Below are 23,934 nucleotides of genomic sequence, written 5' to 3'. Positions count from 1 at the left end.
GCCAATTGGGTGTGCTAAATTGTCCCTAGGTGTGAGTGTGTGAGTGACTGTCTGTGTCTGTGTGTCTGCCCTGCGATGGACTGGCGACCTGTCCAGGGTGTATCCTGCCTTCCGCCTAAAGACTGCTGGGATAGGCTCCAGCTCCCCCCCGCGACCCTGACGGAGAAGCGGCTTAGAAAATGGATGGATGGATGGATGGATGGATTTTTGTCTGATTTAACACATTCTGTGTTAAAAGTAACAGAAGGTTATATCTGTCAGTATAGGCATAAAAATATTTCAACACATTCTGTGTCAAAGGTGTGTGTTGTGCCCACACTGATGTGTCTAGTTAGAGACAGAATGTGCTGATTTTTAACGCATTTGTTTTTAGAGCATTTCCATCTTTGGATTTTATGAGGTGAAACAGGTTTTAGCTTCAGCTAGTCCAGAACGCTGCAGCCAGAGTCCTCACAAGAACCAGAAAGTTCGACCATATTAGCCCAGTTTTATCAACCCTGCACTGGTTACCAGTTAAATTTCGCATTGATTATAAAATTCTATTATTCACCTATAAAGCTCTAAACGGACACGCCCCTCTGTACCTGAGTGAGCTTCTCTCCTACTATGAACCATCACGCCTACTTAGATCACAAGGCGCTGGCTTACTACTGGTACCTAGAACTAATAAAGCTCCATCAGGGGGGGAGAGCTTACTCATACAGAGCCCCCCAGCTCTGGAATAATCTCCCTGTTAATGTTCTGGAATCAAACACAGCTTCAGTCTTTAAGTCTAGGCTAAAAACTTAGTTGTACAGTGAAGCCTTTGGTGATTAGTCTACCCTGTCAGGTCTAGACCTGCTGGAGTCTCTGCTGTCCTGTTTTACTGTAACCTGTGGTCAGTCACTCTTTACAGAACTGACTCTGTGTTTTTCTTTCCTTTTTGCTGCCCATCCTGTGCGCCTGATGCTGTTGCATCTTCTGCCTTGATTGGTGCCGCTGCTCACCAGCCTTCTGGACCGGTTTGACCACCACTGAGCTTCTTGCTTTACAGCGCTGTGCAGTCCTCACCCTCAGATCTTTCTTTTCACACTTTACTATAAAACTTCATACTAATAATGTTTGCTATCCGGTGTCGACCGTAGGAGGATGGGTTCCCCTTCTGAGTCTTGGTTCCTCTCAAGGTTTCTTCCTCTTTAGGGAGTTTTTCCTTGCCACCGTCGCCACTGGCTTCCTCATGGGGGCTCGGACCCGGATTTTCTTTTGTTTTCTCTTCTCTCTGTAATACTGATTGTTCTGTAAAGCTGCTTTGTGACAACACCTGTTTTAAAAAGCGCTATATAAATAAATTTTGCTTGCTTGCTTGCTTATGTGAGCCAGAGTTGGAGCCCACTGCCCCTCAGTATTCATCACATGTGACCTATTAGTTTGAATTGACTTTTTACATTTGACTATAACCAGCGGTTTATGTTGTTATCATTTGTAAACATTTGCAGCGATCCACCTGAAATACGTGTATGAATTGTTTGATTTATTTGCTCCATTACGGTTGCTTGGTGAAAATTGCTCTTCTACACCGATTATTACCCGACTACTGTATAGTGTATATGTGAGAAAGTATGAAATGTTCGATACAACTAAAATGAAGTGCTGACCGAGCATCAGAACGGGGAAGAAAGGGGATTTAAGGGACTTTGAACGTGGCGTGGTTGTTGGTGCCAGACGGGCTGGTCTGAGTATTTCAGAAACTGCTGATCTACTGGGATTTTCACGCACAACCATCTCTAGGGTTTACAGAGAACGGTCCGAAAAAGGTCAGTTGTGTGGACGAAAATGTCTTGTTGATGTGAGAGGTCAGAGGAGAATGGGCAGACTGGTTCCAGATGATAGAAAGGCAACATTAACTCAAATAACCAACCAGAATCTCTGAGGAACGTTTCCAACACCTTGTTGAAAGTCTGCCATGAAGAATTAAGACAGTTCTGAAGGAAAAAGGGGGTCCAGCCTTTTACTAGCAAGGGGTACCTAATGAAGCGGCCGGTGAGTGTAATGTTTATTAGACATATCTGAGTGTGATCCGTTCAGGCTGCACATGTTTGCACATTGAGCGCTGCGTTTGGCCGCCAGAGGCCGCGCTTGTACCGAACATGTGCGTGCCTACGTCACACGATTACGTCGGCAGCGCCTGTAGCGAATGGCGCAAATCCTGCACTTTCACCTTTCTTCCGCTCTCACTGTTTACGCAGAGTAGTGGGTTCTCTCGTCTTTGGAATCAGGTTTGAGCGTTTAATCACTATTTAACAAACTATCCGCTATTATTTCACTAATTTATCCCATCATACAGAGAAAGAGACCTGAGTATCTAAATTAAGGCGTGAGAAAAGCGGGGTAAGACCCCAGGACCCCGACCTCCGCAGGTGAAGCGTGTGGGGGCGAGCGGTTAGAGGCAGGAGCGGGTTCAGCGGGTCTGTAACAGGAATGGAGACACGGTTGCGCATATTTAAATGAGTTAAGGCTCTGGGCTTCCAAGTGATGCAGCGGCCTATACTGCAAAATGTTGGCAAGGGAAATTGTTTTATTCTAAATCTTAACGTTCCAAATGCTGAGATTGTTATAAGAATATAAATAAAGTTAGTGTAGCCTCTGTCCTATAGAGGTGACAGAGCAGCAGTAGTAACATACACACACCAGACACTTTATTAGGTACAGTAAAAGGTTGGACCCCCTTTTGCCTTCAGAACTGCCTTAATTCTTCGTGGCAGACTTCCAGCAAGGTGTTGGAAACGTTCCTCAGAGATTTTGGTTGGTTATTTGAGTTCCTGTTGTCTTTCTATCATCTGGAACCAGTCTGCCCATTCTCCTCTGACCTCTCACATCAACAAGGCATTTTCGTCCACACAACTGACCGCAATACAATTTCATAGTAGTAACTGCAGCTAACAATAACATTCACTGCAGCTGTGCAATCATCCTCCCCAAGGGGAAAAGGGGAAGCATATCAAGTACAATTCCCCTGTATAGTTGTGCCAAATCCAGACATCAGTGTGGAATATGACAGCTGGGACTTTGTGACTAGATATTCAGTATGATTATGTTACACTAGCTGTGTCAGATGATCTCAAATGCTAATGGAAAAAATGTTGCAGCCCCATTTTGGAGATCATATGAGATGAAAGAAAATATTAAATAGCATACACTCCTTCTAAATCCCACAGTCCTAAAACAGCATATTTTGTGTGCTGTATCACAATGGCACTGAAAATGTTACAGTGGGGGGGGGAGCACTTTAATTTATAATGGAAGTTAATGTAAAGTGTTAATCAAGATGTTGGGTATTAAGTTGTTCTTTCTTTCTTTCTTTCTTTCTTTCTTTCTTTTTAGCTAAGTTGAACATGACAAGTGCTCAGATGACAGCTAATGATGAGATGGTTCAGCAGTTCTTGGATAATGCATCCAGAGGTGACATAGTGAGAGTTTCTGCTATGATTTCTCACTCCAGTCATCTACTCAATGAAAGTGGGAAACAAGGCTGGACAGCCTTAATGTTAGCTGCAAGAAATGGACACTTTGATGTAGTAAAATTATTACTTTCAAAGGGGTAAGTTTTAAAATGTTAGATGCATAGTTACTTGCTTAAATAGTTAAAGCTGCGATTGCATTCATAAAATGTACACAGCTACATATACAGGCCAAAATAAGTATGCAAGTACTTATACAGGCCAAGATACAACAATCTTTGTCCGTCATCATTATTTTTGTTCTTAACAGGAGTGATAAAGATCTGATGAACAAGTCAGGCCAAACTGCTCATGATATAGCAAAATTTTGGGGTCACAAACACATTGCCAGTTTGTTGGTTAGTGGTGGGGACAGCAGCCTTAATGAACTTCTACCTCACAAAGGAGCTGTGGATCATGAGAATTACTTCAATAGAGAGTATCTTGACAGAAGGAGTGATAAAAGGACAGACTCAGGGTGGCTTGCAGCTAAACAGATCTCCCCAAAGACTGTGTTCCTTCTGTTTCATCATTTGGAGCCTCTTGTTACATCAGGGCCAGAAGAAGTGAACAATAGTAAGCCTAAGTTAAAATTGTGCAGGCTCAGAAGAGACTCTGTGGATGAACTAATCGAAAAGAGTGACACAGTACTTATTTTTCTGGGAGTTGAGAAGCAAGAACGTTCACCTTCTACACCGCTATCAGAAGAGGAGGATGGACTTATTGCATGGTTTGCTCTGAATACCCAGGACAATCCCACAGAAAGCCTCAAGTCCACAGATTCAAACAGATTCTTCCTTAAGGGGCCAATGCCAGGACTTTTATTACTAAATGAAGATGAAGCAGGTGGGACATCTCTTAAATTAATCTTTGATTAAATTTCTCAGTAAACTGTTTATAATTGTAAAGAGGATGCCTGGGGGCAGGTGGTATAGTAATGGGTAATTGGGAAATGGGCATTTAAATTTTTTTTTATTTTTTTTATTTTTACATGCTAGTGCATTTGTGTAAAGTAATACACTTTTGCAAATACCAAGCTGTATGGTAAAATTGAAGCGTCATTTGTGCCTAATTTTTTAAAAATTCTATAAGATATAAACAGTCATTCAAAGTAGTTTGATGTGAAATGTTTCATTCTAGAGAAACTTGCAGAGTATATAGCAGCAGTGACATGAACCAGATGTCTCAAGTGCCTCTAAAAGCTACTTCACAAAAAGGTATTACACAAAATAATAATGACAGTGTTGTGTGATGCCTGAGACATGGTTCTATAGTAGTTTAAGATAAGGGTTTGGTCTGAACTTTTTTTTTTCCCATACATTCTTGATGGGAGTGGCACATGCAGGTACATCTAAGGCAAAAGAGCAACTGAGGAAAGGTTTTTTCAGGTTTACTTTACCGTTATTAACATGACATTTACAGTATTTAGCAGATGCTCTTATCCAGAGCGACTTACAAGAAGTGCTTTGTCAATCTAGAGAAAGTATCTTTGCTAGTTACCAATAGCTTAGAGAAAAAGACAGTCCTGAGCTCAGATACTGCTAGAAACAAATGTCACTGCAGACACCAAGAGAAAAAGAAAGAGTTGAACGCAGAACTCTGAGCCATTCAATGCAATACAATAACAATAAGATACAATACAATAAACTACAATACAGAGTGCAGTACAATAAAATAAGTGCAGCTTATAGTTCAGTGCTCATTTAAGTGCTGAGATATACATGAGATATAATACTCAGAAGACGTGTTGGTTAACTGGTCATGTTGGGTAGTTAATCAAATATTTTGCATTAATTGCATTTTGGCTATATTTACATTGTAAATTTTGCAACTTGTGGTTCCTGTCACCTCTTCTGTACAGAAATCTGAATATGTCATTTTATTTACAGCACAAAAGAGTCACTTCAAACCACTCTGGGAGATTTTCTTGACATCTTTTTTTGCCACTATGCAGAAATTTTACATTTTAAAATCCTACTTTATATTAATTTTGATTGTACATAGGTGTAATTGCACAGGCCAGATCTGTTCTTGCATGGCACAGCCGGTACAGTTTTTGTCCAACATGTGGAGGCCAGACCAAAGTGGATGAAGGAGGTTACAAGAGAACCTGCTTGTCAGAGGGCTGCAGGAGTCTTCAGGGAATCCACAGTACATGTTATCCTAGAGTTGGCAAGTAACCTCCCATTTTGCTTTTGTTATCTATTAGAAGTCATGTTTGGCAGATGCACCAGTACATAATTTGTGCTGTTGTTTCGATTTTACTTGGCAGATCCTGTTGTGATCATGCTCGTCATTCACCCAGATGGGAATCAGTGCTTACTAGGGAGAAAGAAGACTTTTCCTCCAGGGATGTTCTCCTGCCTTGCTGGATTCATTGAACCAGGTAGATCAAATTCCTTGCACAGGAATGTCTTATTCATGCAAATGTAGGAACTGTTCACACTGAGTTGTCCTAGTACCTGTCCTGTTACACCTACACGCTAAAAATTCAACCTAGAACTTAAAATGACATCCCAGTTTTACCATTCGTTTTGGGTTAATTGGACATTGTTTTACAACTCATTACATCACATCTATGAAGAAAGAAAAACTGGCATTACACATTAAGACTTATTACTTATCCACTTGTATATTGTCCTTTAGAAACATTCTACAATTATGACCGTACATTTTTAGATGTCAATGAAGTTCTTGTTATTTTAGTGGTCTACAAGTTAAAATAAAATGCAGACTTTCCGTTTTAATTTGAAATTGTTTACATCAAATCAGGTGAACCATAAGAATTACAACTTATACATACACTCCAATTTTAGGGACTCAAACTGAATTGGACAATTGCCTGATCACCTGTTCCATTTCTGTGTTATTCCCTCATTGCTTTATTTACAAGTAAGCAGATAAAGGGTCTTGAGTTGATTTCAAGTTCAGAATTTTCGGAAGTATTCAGAAACTGTTGCTGTTAACTCTCAATATGAATTACAAGGAGCTGGCACTTCAAGCAATGTGCACCATCAGTAACTGATCTATCAGAGATATAGCAAAAACCTTTAAGTGTGAAACCACATTTTTAAAATTTTAGAAAGAACACACTGGTCAGTTCAGAAACACCAAAAAGTCCAGAAGACCACAGAAAAACTATGAACCCCTACACAACATTTCAACAGACCAAGAACATCCTGCAGGAAGTAGGCGTATCTGTGTTAAAGTCAAAAGAAGACTTCACCAGAGTAAGTACTGAGGATGTACCACAAGATGTAAACCTTTGGTGAAAAACAGGAAACAGTAAGATGACATTGTGGAAACAATAAGATTAGAGTTTGTCAAAAAAAAAACATTTACAAAAGCTTGCACAGTTCTGGAACAAATCTTATAGATAAAAGATTCAAAGGTCATCTTGTACCAGAATGATAGGGAGAAAAGTGTAGAAGTGCTGCCGTCTTCTTTGGGCCCAAGCTAATTTACAAATGGACTGAGGTGAAGTGGAAAAGTGTCCTGTAGTCTGATGATTTTAAATTTTTAATTCCTTTTGGACATCAGGAATGCTGCATCCTCCAGGCTATAGAGGAATGGGTCCATCCGATTTGCTATCAGCACACAGTTTAAAAGCCAAAATCCGTGATGATGTGGGGGGCATTAGTACACAAAACATGGGTGACATGCAAATCTATGAAGGCACCATTAATGCTGAATGATATATATAGGTTTTGGCGCAACATATGCTGCCATCCAGACAATGTCATTTTCTGGGAAGGCCTTGGTTATCTCAGCAAGACAATGGCAAGCCACATTCTGCACGTATTACAACAGCATGGTTCTGTAGTAAAAGAGTCTGGGTGCTAAACTGGCCTGCCTGCATTCCGGGCCTGTCAACCATAGAAAACATTTTGGTGGTTTATGAAACTAAAAATACATCAAAGGAGACCCCGAATCGTTGGGCATCTGAAATCTTATATCAAGCAAGAATGGGAAAACTTTTTAAAACTACAGCAGTTGGTCTCCGCCGTTCCCAAGAGTTTACAGAGTGTTTTTAAAAGAAGGGATGTTGCAACACAGTGGTAAACGTGCTCCTGTCCCAGCTTTTTTTAAATGTGTTGCTGTGATAAAATTCAAAATGGGCAAATTTTTAAAAAAACAACAAAAATTCTTAATTTCAACATTTTATGTTGTCTTTGTGCTATTTTCATTTATGTGTAGAACTTGATGTGCATATAATTACATTCTGATTTTAATTACATTTTGGACAGTTTCACAAACTTGTGGAAACAGAATTATAATTTCTACTTTAACCTCATTATCATAATATGCTCCACAAAAAAAGAAAATTGTCATTTTGCATGTTTAAGGTCATAGTAACTTCAGTCTCCTGCAGAGGGTCATTGCACAAGGATGATTGGGCTATAAATACCTGTGGGGTGTGCGACAGGACTGAGGACAGATTGAGAAGAGGTGGGACAGTGCAGTGAATGTCTTGTTTGATGTATGGAAAATGGGTTTGCAAAGCAGATGTTAATGATTGTCAAAAAGTAGTGATTGCATTTGGGCATGTCAGAGGTTGTAATGTCAAAGAAGTAGCTGAATTTTCAGGTGTATCGAGGCGTACTGTCATGTGAGTCTACTGATCATTCTAATCAGAATTGTGGCCGAAAGACACTGAGGGAAATGAACCACCAGCATGTTTCACGACTTGAAAAAACGCTTAGAAGTCTAGAAGTCAGTGCAGGTCCTTCACAATTTTTGAAAAATCACTCCAAAGGGAATTGCATACCATGAACATATGGAGCGGAGTGGCACACTAGAAGCCATAGCTTACTTCTGCTCACAAAGTTACCCAGTTACAGTGGGTGAAGAGACACAAAAATTTGACTATTTGTGACCGGATACGTGTTAACTGGTCAGATGAATCTTGTTTCTGCCTGTATGTGAGTGAGGCTAGGTGTCATGTTCATTGTAGACAGCTGCGTGCAAGGTGTGAGTCAAGCTGGAAGAGGCTCTGTCATGTTTTGGGGGTGTTGATTATGGAGAAATGGGTTCGTTGGTTGAGATGACAATAAATTTGAACCACAGTGCCACTGAGATGCTGGAAAATCCTTTTGTTCATTATCTTACTGAGGAACATAACACTCCTATCCCCTTATTCCAAGATGACAGTTCACAGGGCTGAAAATGGGACTGATTGGCACAATGAACTTTCAGGAGCATTCGCACATCTGGACCGACCCGCAAAATCTCCAGATTTAAAAAATTGGTGGGACTACCTGGAACGACGAGTTAGACCATCCACGAAATCTTGACGAACTGCACAATTCTTTGATGCAAATTGGCTGAACACTGATTTCACCTACATCCAGAAACTTGACCATTCCATGCCAAATTGAATCGCAGGTTTTATTCATACTTGTGGAGGTATTACCTGCTATTACGTATTGGTCACCAATGACCAATTGACCAATTTTTTGTCCAGTGAACTTGTATTCATTTAACTCCAATGTGCTGTGATGGACAGCTAAAATAACAATAACGTTGCTGATGTAAAATGTATAGACCTGACTGTATGGTATGTCTGTTGAAACAGGTGAGACCATTGAGAATGCAGTTAGAAGAGAGGTTCTGGAAGAGAGTGGTGTTACTGTCGGCCCTGTTCAGTATGTATCCTGTCAGCCTTGGCCGATGCCCTCCTCACTAATGATTGGCTGCTTGTCAGTAGCAGTGTCTACAGACATCAAGGTTGATAAAAATGAAATTGAAGAGGCTCGCTGGTTCACAAGGCAACAGGTAAGACTGCCCAGCTCTGCAAAGTAAGCCTATTGTTCTTCAAGTTCAGATTTGCCCATTTTGCAATGAAGGCAAGCACCTTTTGCACAGTGATTGACCATCTTTTCTTCTCTGTCAAGTTCCAGCTAAAGTATATATGCACGAATATGGTTAGCCATGCACAAAAAGTCTTATCAATATGATGTACAATCTCAAATCAGAAAAGGCTGGGATGGTATGGAAAATGCAAATAAATAAAGCAGTGATGTTTGAAGTTTACTTTGACGTGCATTTGCTTGCAGACAGTATGAACACAAATATACATCCATTCACAGGATCAATGCTAGACAAAGGATAAATGCTATACTGTTGCAACTTTTTTGAAATATGTTACAAGACTCAAAACTAAAGTAAAAGTGTATCTTTTTGAAAAAACAATAACATTGATGAGGTAAAACATGAATGTACTCTTGTATTGTTTTCAGTGTAATACAGGTCAAAAATAATTGACATTAATTTAATTTACAGATCCGTTTTTAGTTTTAATTTAACATAGCATCTCCACCGTTTCTGACTTGATTTGTCTTTTTTTTGTTTTTTGGTCAAACCTGATCAGATGTAATATATTCATTTTCATAATTTGGTCCACTCTACAGGTCGTAGATGCTATTGCAAAGAGCGACCAAGCGGTTTTCACCATGCCTCCGAGACAAGCTATTGCGCATTACCTAGTAAAACACTGGGTTGGCATTAACTCAAACCTTTGAGCTGAATGTTAAATTGTCATTATCATTTGTCAAAATTGTAAAAATGCTTTGAAAATAGAAACAGATACAGCTGTGGATTATAACACTTCTGTATGTGTAGCTGACCTACCACTACATGTTAGAGAATGTACTTGTTTTGACTAATCCAGTGAGGATGTGGGTGTAACACTGAGTCAAAAGTTGAAGATGTGTTCGAGATGCAACTGAAATAAGATGAAATGCAGATTCAGATGATCAGAAAAAATGATACATGTTGGATTGACCAACCCAGTAAATTTAATTTTCAGTTAGTTTCAGTTACAGTTGAGTGTGGACTGCACTGCACTCTGCTTTGAAATATATTTGGTTTTGATTTCACTTGATAACTGTAAAGATTTATAAAATGGGATTTTATTGTGAAAAACTTGAATTCTTTTATTGCCACATGGTGTGACTGTGGTAGTTGTTTCTGTTGCATTGACAACACTATAGTAGCACAATGCACATAAACATACAATGTAACATGTACATACAGTAAACATTATGCAATACAATACACACTATACAACATATAATATATGAGAATTACACCATGATTTCATCAATATATTCTTATAAAAGCTGGAAATCTTACAGACAATAATGTACACTACTCAGAAGAGTTTAGTAAGCTTATTGCAAATGGAAAAAGGTTGTTCTTGCACCATCACAGCTTCACAAAAACTAGTCATTTCTCTTAATAAAATGTACCACAATGTCACAGTCTCCCTTTTGATATGTGGCAGAGAATTTGTGTATTATTAACATGGAACTTCACATAAAGTATTATACTGTTAAGTATTAAAATACATTAATTAAATTACAGACTATAAGTTTACATAAAGTAAGAGCTTCTTAAATTGGCATTAATCGTCCTGGCGAAAAGTCCATGTTCCTCTGATGTCTAAATGATATTGTTACATATGTTAGACAATGGGAAGCACAGTTAAAGATATATTAAGCAGTGTAGATAATTTCTTAAAGATGCAGTTGTCAACACCTGTTGTAATAATCAGGTTGCTGTCTAGGCTGTTAAAGAATGCACAGTTAAGGAACGGTCTCTTTTGTCATTCTCGGCATTCAGCAATCTTAGCTAGTACTCTCAGGTATGTAACAATTTTCAACATAACCAAAGTTATCTGGAAACAAAGGCAAATCAACATACTCAGTAAGACTTGGGGAAGTCTCAGAATTTTCCGCACCATCATTTTCCACTGCACTGTTATCAGGAAGGTACATCATGTCTTCATCAGCCACCTCTTTTTCTGAGAACTTTTGGTGCTCCATTTGCATGAGAGCCTTTTCAATGAGTTGATTGGTCATTGAGAAATCTTCCAACTGTAGCACCCTCATAACAGCATCTTTCTGTCAAAGAAGTTTGTATTTATGCAATGATTTCACAGATTCTGTACTGTTTATATGAAAGATGTTGGAGCGTATTTGAAAATGGCCCACATATTTTCTCTGATATTTCTTTCGTTTCTCAACTTTTTCAGCTTTTCTGTCATTTAGCTCCAAAGCAAACTTCAAAACAGCAAAAACTCGAGTTGTGGGTGAGCTTTTTCCACACCAAGCACGTAATCAAATGGAATTCCACCCACTTTAGGGACAGTTTATTATCAGTTTATTTGGTTTTGTACATGAATATCACTACACTGCAGCCTGTATTTTTCTTGATATGTATGTTTCATGTGATGTAAACATATTATATTAACTCCTACTCTTTGACTCATATTGTACTTGATCTGAGAAGAACAGATGTGTTTTAATCAAAAGACTTACCTCATGGAAAGGATTTAGCAGCCAGCGACCAATAAGACTATGGCTGGGGTTGGCAATGCTGGGGAAGAAGTAGTCCTTATAACTGTAAAAGAAGAATTGTAAGATAGAATGTGAGATGATGGATGTGTGTTCAGGAATAGGAACAACATGAACATGTTTTGTAAGTATTGTAACAAAGAAAAGGGACTTGAAAATATTAGCAACATTTTATGGATTACGTAAAGCAATTGCTCTGCTTTAAGTGATACTTTTTTGATCCCACAACTGGGGAAATTCCACCTCCGCATTTAACCCATCCGTGAAGTGAAACACCACATGCACACTAGTGAACACACACACACACTAGGGGGCAGTGAGCACACACTTGCCCGGAGCGGTGGGCAGCCCAATCCACGGCGCCCGGGGAGCAGTTGGGGGTTAGGTGTCTTGCTCAAGGACACCTCAGTCATGGACTGTCGGCCCTGGGGATCGAACCGGCAACGTTCCGGTCACAGGGCCAGATCCCTAACCTCCAGCCCACGACTGCCCCCAAATAAACTCTCAAAAGAAAAAGTACGTACATTGTTCTTGAGAGAACGGAGAAAATACCAAGTCCAAATATCAGAAGTACTATTGGAACTGCAACTTTTATGATTTCATCGTTTTCTGAAAAATGGATAAAATTGCAATCATTGAAATGAACAATTAGATTAGTTATCAGGCTCTATTCAAAAGGAAAAGGTTTACTTACCATAAAGAGGTGTAGTAAATTCAATATTTGCCTTTTCAAAGTTACCCGACTTGGTGTCCCCGTAAATAGACACAGAGTACTTGGCATTTGTCCGTAGTTTGTAGAATGAGTGTTGACACTGATGTGGAAAAACTGTAAATGCTGAAGAAAAAGGAAAGAATCATATTGTCCAAAAGCAATTAAAAAGTGTAAAGCGATGTTTAAAATGAACATTTAAGAAAAAAAAAATACATTTAAAATAAATTTGTAAGCTTACATTTTGTTTCACTTTCATCTAGTGCACTTAATGCGAGTCTGTACTGAAGTACATTCGTGCCATTGGCTTTTCTTTGCCACACCCATCGGACTGTCACAGATGTTTTTGTCACATTCGCACACTCGAGGTGGACAATGTCCAACAGAGCTGTAGAAACCCACGGCACACTTAGACAACTCGGAGGATTTGAAAACGGTTTATAAAGAGTTACAGCTTTACTTACTGCCATTCTCTAAGCTGGCCTGGATTGACTCTGAAGGTCCACAGAGACTTTCATAAAGGGGATACACATTGATAGTGTAGGTCTCCAGTTGTTTGATACTGTCTGAAATAAAGTTGGGGGACAGTTGTTAAACTAGCATATAATGGAAAAGTGAAGCACAAACTATTTTTTGTTTTGTTTTTTGCTAAATAATTGTAAAGTTTTTGAGAAAGATGATCATTTTAATACAAATGTTTCCAGCACGTACTGTTTATGAACAGTTCAGCCTAGAGTGAGTGCAAACATTACAACTAACCCAATAGGTGGGGTTAATTGTAACAGATGGACAGGCTAGCTATAACGGTTACAGAACGTTTTATCGACACAAAACATAATTAATACAGTTCTATTATGCTTGAAGCAGACAGCCTTTCCAATGTAAAACTACACCATGTAATATTTGGGGATTTGGAGACCTTACTGATGGAAATGTGAGCATTTCGTAAAGTCGATTATGCTTTAGACCCCTTCCCTTAGGAGATGAATTGGATGATTGCAAGTGCATGTATAGAGTATTCAAAGACGACTCTGTCAAAACTTGGTGAACAACAGGTAAGTAAATGAACAACTATAGTCACCCTGTCTTCAGTATAACGTTAATTTTGCCTTTGAAAGCTAATTATCAAGCCCAGCCTTCTTTTTGAGCCTCACTATGTTATATTATTATGTGAAGACTACTATGGTGTGGTCCAAAAACTCTTGACTTTTAAATGATTATTTCAGTTTTAACAGGGCGAAGAACATTTTTGCATGTTTATTTTCTCCCGACTTAGTAATGCAACTTCTTTCATTTAACCAAAAAAAGTGTCTTACATACTGCAGCTTCAAATATTTAAAAAATATATTCACTGAAAAAAGGCTGGGTCAAATGCGGCAAATTTATCTTTGACCACAAAGTAGAAATGCAAATATCAGCATGATAAAATTTGCAAATATTTTATTTAAACACATTTATTCATCATGTAAAAACACATATATAGCGTGTTTTGTTGAATCTGCGTTCACAAACTACGTTGAATTTATATGGGAAGATATAAACTTTTCTTATTGTTTATTTTAGGAGGCTTCATTGTAACTCTGTGTTACAACTAACCCTGCCTGTGGAGGGTGAAAACAACTCCATTTGTTAAATTGACTGTTTTGTACAGTAACGAATTAATGGCTTGGGTAAGCCTAGAATCACCTATTTCTGAGGACTCCAATAGCTTAATACATATATGCCATTGTGCTAGCATTCATGGCTCCAGGCTGAACTGATAAACCTGAACATAAAACACCATCACGGTTAGAACAACACCATGTCAAATGCATCCAAACGTCACATTAAACATCATTTTGTAAAGAGTTTTTTTTTTTAATTATATTTATTCATTAGAAAAAGAAGGGTTAATATTTTATTAGTAATTCTGAGTGATAAAGTTACTTTTATGGTACAAAAATGCTTTTAAAAGTGAATCTTGAGAAACCTGCGTCCACTTTCAAAATCTACAGATGCCATTGCTGTGATAAGATCAGAAGCATGTTGTACTTGAACCTGTTTAACTACAAATTTGACCTAATGTTAGTTTGTGCTCTGCTCTGCACTACTTATTTTTGTAAGTTTAACTTTTATTATTTTTATTATTTATTTTTTAACAGAATTACAGGGGGGGTACAAGCTGTATTCCAAACATTCTTCATGAATAAGCAACAAAGGGGATCCACTCTAAAATAAAAGTAGCCAATAACATATAAAAAAAATCAATAAAAATGATGTATGACATCATTAAATAATAAAAAAAACTGCATTAGAAAATCTCTAACTGGGCCCCATCTCTTAGTAAATACATCTTTTTGAATTCTTAATAAGTATGTTATTTGTTCCATTTGGTAGACATCTCATACCTTTTGGATGCATAAATTATATGTGGGAGGGTCTGGATTCATCCATTTAATTGCAATACATTTCAGAGCTACTGTTAGTAATATTCCTAGAAGGTATTTCTTAGATCTTCCCTCTAGGTTATCCGGTATTACTCCCGGTATTGTTACTCTAGGATCTTGTGGAATATTCTGCTGAAACACTTCCTTAAGAGCATCGAATGCTTTGTTCCAGAACACCTGTAACTTAGGGCACAGCCAAAATATGCGAGTATGGTTTCCAATTTGTGCTCCACAATTTCTCCAACATGAACTATTATGCGTTAGACCCATCTTCAGCACTATTTCTGGCGTTCGGAAATATCTGGTGATGACTTTCCATTTGAATTCTCTCCAGATGTATGAACTGGTCACTAGACATGCTTCAGTGCATATTTTGTGCCAAGTACTCTGTTATTTCCACATTTAAATCTGATTTCCATCTCTGCTTTATATTTAAGGAGTTATTTAGATTCATAGACAGGAATATTTAATACAGTTTACAAATGATTTTTTCCCCATTATTTTTTGTTTGTAATTCCATTAAATAATTTTCTATATGTTTAGGTTTTAAAAGTTTTTCCCATTCTTTGTGTGTACTAAGAAAATGTCTCAGCTGCACTGTTTTGTGGAGGGCAAATTCATTTTCCAGCTGTTCAGATGTCTTGAGGTGACCCCTGTCCAACATCTGATACAGTTTGGTTAAACCGTACTCTGACCATCTTTTAAACCCTGTATCCAGACTGTTGGGCATAAAGGTTTTCATATGTCCGATACTTATTAATACTGAGATTGTCTTGGGCAGCCCAAATACTGATTGTATTTTTTTCCATATCTTAAGGGTAACTGCAGTCCATTGTCCCAATTCTTTTATAGGGGCATCCGAGAATGGTAAGACATGAAGGGGCTCTGGACACATGCTTTTTTTGATATTAAGCCAGCGTGTACATATATTATTCTGGAACCATGTTAATAAGGACTTCATCTGTGCAGCCCAGAAATAATATTTTAAGTTAGGCAATTTAAGCCCTCCATCTGATTTGGTTAGCTACAATGTCTTCTCGGACGGTTTCTTTGCGATATAAACCGAGAAATCAATTTATCCAAATTATTAAAAGTAAACTTTGTAACTTCAATGGGTAACATCTGATAAAAAATAAAGCAACATGGGCAAGACATTCATACATATACTTTTAATATGACCTAGCAGAGAAAGGAGGAGTGTGGACCATCGGTCCAAATCTTTACTAATACACCCAAGTTATTTTTTATAATTAGCATCATTAAAGATTTTGTACAGATTTAGGGATGTGTATGCCAAGATATTTAATACCATCTTTTGGCCATTTGAATCCACTCTGGAGTTGTACACTTTGTAGTATTTTGCCATTAATATCCATAGCTTCTGTTTTTCTTCCACATTGATTTTATATCCTGAATAGTATCCATACTGAGAAAAGTGTGGTATCGTTTTTATTGGTTCTGTTAAGGACAGTAGTACACCATCTGCATAATGGGATAATTTATGTTCTTCTTTATTTATTTCGATTCCTATTATATTATTATCTTCTCTGATGAGCTGTGCTAGTGGTTCAATACTGATTGCAAACAGAAGGGGCGAGAGCGAACAGCCCTGTCTAGAACCGCATTTTAATGTAAATTTCTCTGACCTACACCCATTAACTCTGACGGCAGCCTGTGGGTCTGAATAGAGCGTCTGCATGCAATTAATGAAATTAGGGCCGAATTTACACCGTTTTAATGTTTGAAACAGATATTGCCATGATACACGATCAAAGGCCTTTTCGGCATCCAATGATATAATTATTGCTTCTTTTTCTTTATCTTTTTGATAGGACATTATATTAAGTAATCCTCTGATGTTATCTCCATAGCAAGGTGATATGTGATAAAACCAGTCTGATCAGGATGGATCATTTGGATAATTGCCCTCTTTATGTATTACTACTATGGTTGCTTCTTTCCAGGAGGGGGCTAAAACTTTAAACTCAAACACATGATGATATGCTTTTAATAACAGAGGAGATAAAATAAAGGTTCTGTAAAATTCACAAATCCATCTGGTCCTGGGCTTTTATTATTTTTCAGATTTGAGATCACCTGCTTAATTTCCCATTCCTCAGTTGGTTCATTTAATTCCTTGGCCATTGATTCTGTTAGTGTTGTCAAATTTGGATAGCTGGATAGTGTAGTGGGTAACACCTCTGCCTTCTACGCTGTAGACTGGGGTTCAATCCCCCACCTGGGTAAACACCCTACACTATACCAATAAGAGTCCTTGGGCAAGACTCCTAACACCACCTTCGCCTACCTGTGTAAAAAAATGATCAAACTGTAAGTCGCTCTGGTTAAGAGCATCAGCCAAAATGCCGTAAATGTAAATTTATGTCTTTCAAGAATGTTTTGAGTTGTATGTCCTCAGAAACATATAAACATTTGTAAAATTCTGCAACAGATTCTGCTGTCTCATCTGGTTTGGTACAAAATTTTATATTCTTAGACTTTATTTTCTGCACTATGTTAGAGGATTGTTGCATTTTCAATTTAAATGCTAATAACCTACTTGCTCTGTTACCATATTCATAATATTGCTGGTTGGCAAACCTTAAGCTTCTCTCAACCTTCTCTGATACCAAACAGGTAGGTTCTCTACGGGTTGCGTTAAGAGCTTATTAAGTCTAGTTGAAGTGGTTTGTTTATGTTGCTTTTCTAAATCCTTTATTTTGTCCTCTAATTTCTGATGTTTGACATTTTTTATTCTTTTTGTAATGCATGTGTATGAGATAATACGACCCCGGATATACGCTTTGGCACAGTTCCACAGTATAAGAGGTGATGTTTCTGATGAGACATTAGTATCCAAATAGTTTTTAAATTCTGTTACGATAAAACTGGTAAATTCTTTATCGTTAAGGAGGGACGCATTAAGTCTCCATTGTTTAGAGGTTGGTCTACAGCCTATATGCCACTTTAGTGCAACGGGTGAGTGGTCAGAGATAGTAATAGTAATAAGCAGTATTTCAATATCCATTACTCTAGGCAGCTCTGACTTGGGTGTGAAAGAGTAATCAATTGTAAGTTTAACCTTTAAAAGTAAAATGTCACATGGTGTATAATAATTATATAATATTTGGGAATTTACAGTTTTACAAATTTCCATAAACCCCTCCGATATGGTTTGTATCCAATAGGGCAGTAGTGTTGCATCCTAATAAAAAAAAAATAACAATAAGTAAATCTTTTGCTGGATTTACCTGTTAGAACAGTTGAAAATGTGGCACCATTAACTCTTTTCCACTGACTAGAGGCAAGTCCAGGCGAAAACCACTCAATGGCAAACTCGCTAACATTCACAGCTGCCTTCTCTGTCTCCCATCGAATCCTCAGTGAATCTACTTCAGTGCTGGCCCAGAGTCCTCTGACTCCCGGCAAACCTGTTTGTGAACCATTAAAAGAATGTCCTTTACATAAACACGGGATATATTTTGATAAGTATACTTTAAAATGTAATATCTGTTAATTAACTGATTTTTCACTCCACTTTTTCTAATTTCCTCAAAATAAGCTGACGGGAGGCCAGAAAAATGACTGCATGAAATAAAAAAACAGAGCCCAGTTTCCCAAAAGCTTCCTAGTTTCAAGATGTTAGAGAGCATGTTAACTGTGATGCTCTTGCCACTGTTTAAGAGTCATTTTTGTGCCAAGATGCTTTTGGGAAACTCAGTTCCCAGTTAAACTTAAACACGTTATGACAATAGCGTAGTTTAGCGTTTTTCATAAGGCAAGTATATGAACAAAACTTTTAAATTCAGAAACAAATAACTTTGTATTAGCATGAGACCATTACAGCAGGCGGGAGGGTGGTTGGGGGGGGGCGTAACATGGCAACATAAACACAGCAAAATATCTAGTTTCCTCAGAGGCAGATAAAACTGACATGCACCCGAGTATTGCACAATCAGGAAAAGACTGTGAACGATGTGATGCTTCAGTGACAGTTGAAAGATGTTATCCAGATTTTATCTCTTGCCAAGACGAACATGCAGCCTAAAAACTCTACAAATGTTTATATGAAAAGAACAAGTATAAAAATAGGAAGAGAAATAGCAGCTTACTTTCATGAGAAGCAGTGTTGATTCTAACATGACGAACAGGAGATTGGCCAGCACTGTTGTAGGCCATCAATGTTATGTTGTAGTCTCCTGGAGCCACCTCTAACTCCGCTTTAAGGTTACTGGTAGTTATTTTGTTCAGAGCTGCTTGCTTGGTTGATGTGTAGGCCACCTCATATCCAAGAATGACCCCTCGAGCCACGTTTATCTCTAAAGCCTAATGCGCATTGGATAGTTAAATGCATAAGGACAATTATTTAATAAATGAATAGGCTGCCGTGTTTAAACTAAGCAGTGCACATTATAACTTGAACTTACTTTCCATACTAGTAGGAGCTTCTGAGTTCTGAAGGTGTTGTCTAGTGATGCAACATGGTAACTGACATTAGGTGGTGCAGTTGGGACTAAAAATAGAAAAGATGTTAGGTAGATATGACTATCCAGAACAGTCTTATTAGTCTTACAGTCCACACTTTCCCTGCTTACCACCCTCTAATGTCTTTGCTTGAAATTGTGTGCTCCATTCACTCAGCATTCCATATTCCCCAATGCAGGCAACAGTAAGACTGTACTGGCTACAAGGTTGCAGGCCCTCAATAACATGAAACATTTCAGAATCTTCTTCCTTGAGGATAATGGAGTGAGATATACATGTAAGTACATTTTAAACAAGAATCGTATGATTCCTGCACTGCTCTTAAACTGTGGACCCACTAGATAGATTTCTTGATGGCTGATTTCCAAGAAGCTTCAGTCTAGGTTAGAATCTACATGTCAAGTATATAATCAACACATCAGCCAAGATTTCGTTGATAGATTCTACCCAAAATATCTACCCAAAAAGTTAAATTATCACTTTATTTCATTTAATCGTACCTCCGTCCATTCATTCATGGTTGACTGTTTGTACCGTACAAGACATTTTTTGCTTTTCCATCCTTTGATCCATGTTACATTCAGTGACGTCTCTGTAGCATCCACTAATATGCCATCAGGACGTGGAAACTGGACTAAAACACAGATCCGTGTGATTTTCAAATATTTTTTCATATTTTAACTCACAATACAAATTCTAAGGCAAAACCAAAACCTTCACTCTTGTAAAAGCGACTATGATGAGTAATTGTTAGCATACCTATGTCTTCTATAGTTATGGAGTAGACTTCTGAAAATCTTTCAATTTTGTTATGGGGATCCTTTGACTTTATGATTAAGTTAAAAGCAGAAAGTTCGTTTAAAATTTCAGGGCAGTAGGTGAAGCCTTTGTCTCTGAAATAGAGAAGAAATAACATCACAGTGAGCATGCAACAGAAACAGGATTACAATAAATGGAGTTGATTCTATGGAAGCTCCTGTAATGTGTTAGGACTCAAAAGAAGTACTCTGACTTAAATCAGCCAATTTTAGCCAGCTTAGTCATTTTATAAGCTTGATTGTAACATTCAAACAAGTCTTAGTAAAGTAAAAGCCCTTCTGAGCTGTACTCAAAACACAGAAGTGGCTAAATAAAAATTTGGGAGAAGTGTGTGTAGTGCTAGTACAAGTCCTGTGGGCAATGTCCTGTGACCACTGACAAAGGACTAGAGGATGACCAACACACACTGCAGCAACAGAGGTGGACCAAAAAAGTAGTGGTGTCTATTTGTCCCACTTTGGCTGAGTTGCCGTAAACCTAAGCCTCTGTAAATCAGATCCACCTGAGAGTCGTCTGAACAGGTGCTTCAATAGAAGGAATAAGAATAAAAAGCATCTTTTGGAACAAAGGCCTTAACATGGTCAGCATCACAAATTTGCTTACATTCGAATAATGACATAGAAATAGTGTGGAATCTTAAAACTTTCTGTTCTGTACTTACAGGTTTTTATGAATTTTCAGACAATAAAAGACTTACCGAGTGAAAATAAATGAGTGTATCATCTTGGTTTTGACATCATTTAAATAAGTCCATTTGCACCCAAAGGACTCCTTGTTCTTAAGAAAACGACACGATGTGTTCAAAAACGTGTCTAGCATGGAGTGAAAACATACAAATAAGAACAGTAACTGGAAATACAGTGAAACAATATGACATTAAATATCTCAGAAAATGACTGAATCCAAGCTTTACCGCTCCCCTGTTCTGAAACAGAACCACAGTCGTCAGTATCCAAAACGCAAATGCCTTTTTGGTCCTTACATGCTTTCACGTCTTTACCAGTCACAGTAAGTTCTGTTAAGAACAATAGAACATGAATAATGTGCAAGTGCTGCATAATGTCCATCAATTGCTCAAACAAAGAATATTTCCACTACAGAATAGTCAGCGATGACACACTTGAAATAGGTGTTGTATGCAAAAGCTTGGTGTGCCCCGGTCAAATGACATTTTTTGTTGAATTCTGAAAATGAGTTAACACATAAAACACAAAATGTGGCCTGTGCAAAGTCACAACATATTCTATATTTACTGTTTTACTTTTTCCAGTGTATTAAATTCAGCAAAAAATCCAAATTGTGCACTGAAATTTGCTAGAAAAATGCCATAATTACGTTTCCTGAAGATCATGTGTTAACTTCTTTTTTTTTTTTTTCTTCCAACAACAACAACAAAAAAAATCCATTGCAGGTGTTTAAACTTGCGTTTAACTTTAAATGTGTGGACGACACTGACTTACACTCAAAAACATGGTTATTTATTTTCTTTAGTAAAGAAAATGGTTCTGTAAAGAATCCTTTGCATGATCAACCGTTGCTTTGAAACTTGAAAGCGCCCTTCAGACTGATGGAGCATGAAAAAGGTATATAAAAAAGGTGTTATGATCAAGCCTGAAGTGAGATTTGGTGGCTCTCTTCCTTCTGTCGAAAAAGGTAAATGAAAGAATGGCTCATAAACATAATCTGATAGTCTAAATGTAGGTGTATAAGAATGCATTTACCTGTGTAAGTGTAAATTTTCGATTGCTTCCCTTGCCATTGTAAGGTAAGTGTATCTGTTTATTACAAATGATTAAAAATGAGTTTAGTTCAATTTGTTCATTGGCTCAAATTAAAACAAGATTTCAATTTTGTACTACTCACAATGACATAAGCAGACCAAATAGGAAAAGAGGCAGAAAGTGCAGCTGCTGCTCATATTCTCCTTTAGAAATTAACCTTGAAGAAGAACCCCTCTGTAATATTCATTCAAGTTATAACATGAAATAATTATTGACACATTCACAAACACATCTGACATGCACATTTTCACTATGAAATGAAGAGAGAGTAACAGCTATGCCTTTTTAAGAATGTATGCAGCAAAATTCACATCATATGGCCTATATTTACCATATTATAAGGGTGGCCTATGCATGTAGACATGCAGTGGCCTAGAACAATTCAGTATAGAAGTAATGCAGAATCAAAAATTGACTTGCCTTTGCTTGTCATCACCGTGCATGCTGTTCGGTACTGTCAGGAAGAGAACAACATTTGTAATAAGCCAGTTGTTGCAGCAACTTGCATCATCTTTCTGTGGTTACATAGTTAGAGAGTTATGCAATCTTGATTCCAAGGAAGGTCGGCAACATGACACTATAAAATAGGTGTTTCTGATAAAGTGATTAATAATAATAACTAATAATAAGTATAAAGTGCTGTAAAAAAAAAAAAAGTACTAACCAATTTCTTCTGGTTTTGCATTTTGGCCATGCTTAATTGTTTCAGATAAAGGCAACCTGAGTGCACACAAAACACAGCTTTTAAATGATCCTTTCATTTATTAAAGGAAAACGTTTATCCAACACCACCTGGTGCCATGTGGAAAACGAATTGCCCTCGTAGTAATTCAGCCATTAAAGCGAATTTAGTTGATCACTGGGGTCAATTAAACTAGACACTGCCAGGCTTGATTCCTGCCAGCTCCAAGTCTAAAATTCCAGTAGAACATAGTAGAATTTTGAAAAGTTCAAAACAAAAACGTTGTGACCAGTCATATGAAGAAATAGTCAAGATTATGCACTATTTCTTGGTCACTATTCAAATGTAAGGAAAGGTGTGACACTGACCATGTTAAGTGATACTTTTTTAATCCCACAACCGGGGAAGTTCCACCTCTGCATTTAACCCATCCGTGAAGTGAAACACCACATGCACACTAGGGGGCAGTAAGCACACTTGCCCAGAGCGGTGGGCAGCCCAATCCGCAGCATCCAGGGAGCAGTTGGGGGTTAGGTGTCTTGCTCAAGGACACCTCAGTCATGGACTGTCGGCTCTGGGGATCGAACCGGTGACTTTCCGGTCACAGGGCCAGTTCCCTATCCTTCAGCCCACAACTGCCCCAATAGGCAGGCCCTATCAGGAGGGTGTAGCATGTTTTGAAGTCAACAGTCATGAATAGGGCTTAATAGTCAGGAGTCATACCACAAAGAAACGCTTGACCCTGACGTGATTTGAACACACAACCTTCTGATCTAGTTAATGCCTTCATGATTTTTTTGTCTTCTTTCTTCCATTGAAGAAAGCTCTCAGTTGGATTTGATCTACTCATCAGAGAATTTTGTACAAATTTGTGGATGTCATCTTAAGTGCACGCTGACAAAGTAAAAAGAGGGACATACAAAATACTTAAATTCTCAAATTCTTTAAAAAAAAATCCAAAGATTCTACTTTTGACAAATTGTTATGTTGATAATATCATTTGCAATAAAAAAACAGCAAATAGAAGCATGTTCACTAGTGGTCTCAGACTACTGGACCCCACTTCACACCTGTTTGAGAATCAGACAATTACCTCACAGCCAATGGTATATTAACAGTACTAAATTTAGATAGTCTGTAACATTTATATTGGTAGAGTGTTCCCATAATTAAAATATTCATAATAATCACTCCACATA

The 23,934-nt window shown here is 37.9% G+C and overlaps 2 protein-coding genes across 4 annotated transcripts; one reads left to right on the top strand and one right to left on the bottom strand.

Moving 5' to 3' along the window:
• Nucleotides 1–2,161: 2,161 nt before the first annotated feature.
• On the top strand, nucleotides 2,162–10,733 carry nudt12 (nudix (nucleoside diphosphate linked moiety X)-type motif 12). The gene is made up of 7 exons (XM_017721816.2): nucleotides 2,162–2,255; nucleotides 3,361–3,577; nucleotides 3,748–4,322; nucleotides 5,481–5,648; nucleotides 5,749–5,862; nucleotides 9,052–9,251; nucleotides 9,887–10,733. Exons 2-7 carry the CDS (start codon nucleotides 3,372–3,374, stop codon nucleotides 9,995–9,997), a joined length of 1,374 nt encoding a protein of 457 aa, XP_017577305.2. The 5' UTR covers nucleotides 2,162–2,255; nucleotides 3,361–3,371; the 3' UTR covers nucleotides 9,998–10,733.
• On the bottom strand, nucleotides 10,372–22,629 carry LOC108441997 (interleukin-6 receptor subunit beta). 3 transcript variants are annotated; one of them, XM_017721814.2, is made up of 17 exons: nucleotides 22,474–22,626; nucleotides 22,136–22,227; nucleotides 21,994–22,047; nucleotides 21,186–21,287; nucleotides 20,970–21,084; nucleotides 20,213–20,346; nucleotides 19,954–20,087; nucleotides 19,564–19,702; nucleotides 19,396–19,481; nucleotides 19,081–19,294; nucleotides 18,220–18,399; nucleotides 13,007–13,108; nucleotides 12,784–12,930; nucleotides 12,528–12,668; nucleotides 12,358–12,442; nucleotides 11,798–11,879; nucleotides 10,372–11,380 (listed from the first exon to the last, which is right to left on the bottom strand). In XM_017721814.2, exons 2-17 carry the CDS (start codon nucleotides 22,188–22,190, stop codon nucleotides 11,105–11,107), a joined length of 2,046 nt encoding a protein of 681 aa, XP_017577303.1. In that variant the 5' UTR covers nucleotides 22,191–22,227; nucleotides 22,474–22,626; the 3' UTR covers nucleotides 10,372–11,104. The 3 variants fall into 3 exon arrangements, with proteins under 3 accessions (XP_017577303.1, XP_037391682.1, XP_017577304.1); XM_037535785.1 differs by lacking the exon at nucleotides 12,784–12,930 and having other exon boundaries at nucleotides 22,474–22,629; XM_017721815.2 differs by having other exon boundaries at nucleotides 22,136–22,627.
• Between the last annotated feature and the right edge of the window lie 1,305 nt (nucleotides 22,630–23,934).

Source organism: Pygocentrus nattereri, chromosome 28 (genome assembly GCF_015220715.1).
Source record: "Pygocentrus nattereri isolate fPygNat1 chromosome 28, fPygNat1.pri, whole genome shotgun sequence".
NCBI classification, from domain to species: Eukaryota; Metazoa; Chordata; class Actinopteri; order Characiformes; family Serrasalmidae; genus Pygocentrus; species Pygocentrus nattereri.
The sequence above is the reverse complement of the archived record's forward strand: the minus strand, read 5'-3'. Positions and strand labels throughout refer to the sequence as shown.

Coding starts and splice junctions, on each gene's coding strand:
- LOC108441997 (XM_017721815.2), bottom strand. CDS start 22,190: ATGAGCAGCAGCTGCACTTTCTGCCTCTTTTCCTATTTGGTCTGCTTA. Junction 20,347..20,969: donor CACTCATTTATTTTCACTCG/GTAAGTCTTTTA, acceptor TCTCTATTTCAG/AGACAAAGGCTTCACCTACT. Junction 18,400..19,080: donor CAACACTGCTTCTCATGAAA/GTAAGCTGCTAT, acceptor GTTCACAAACAG/GTTTGCCGGGAGTCAGAGGA.
- nudt12 (XM_017721816.2), top strand. CDS start 3,372: ATGACAAGTGCTCAGATGACAGCTAATGATGAGATGGTTCAGCAGTTC. Junction 4,323..5,480: donor ACTAAATGAAGATGAAGCAG/GTGGGACATCTC, acceptor GATTGTACATAG/GTGTAATTGCACAGGCCAGA. Junction 5,863..9,051: donor TGCTGGATTCATTGAACCAG/GTAGATCAAATT, acceptor CTGTTGAAACAG/GTGAGACCATTGAGAATGCA.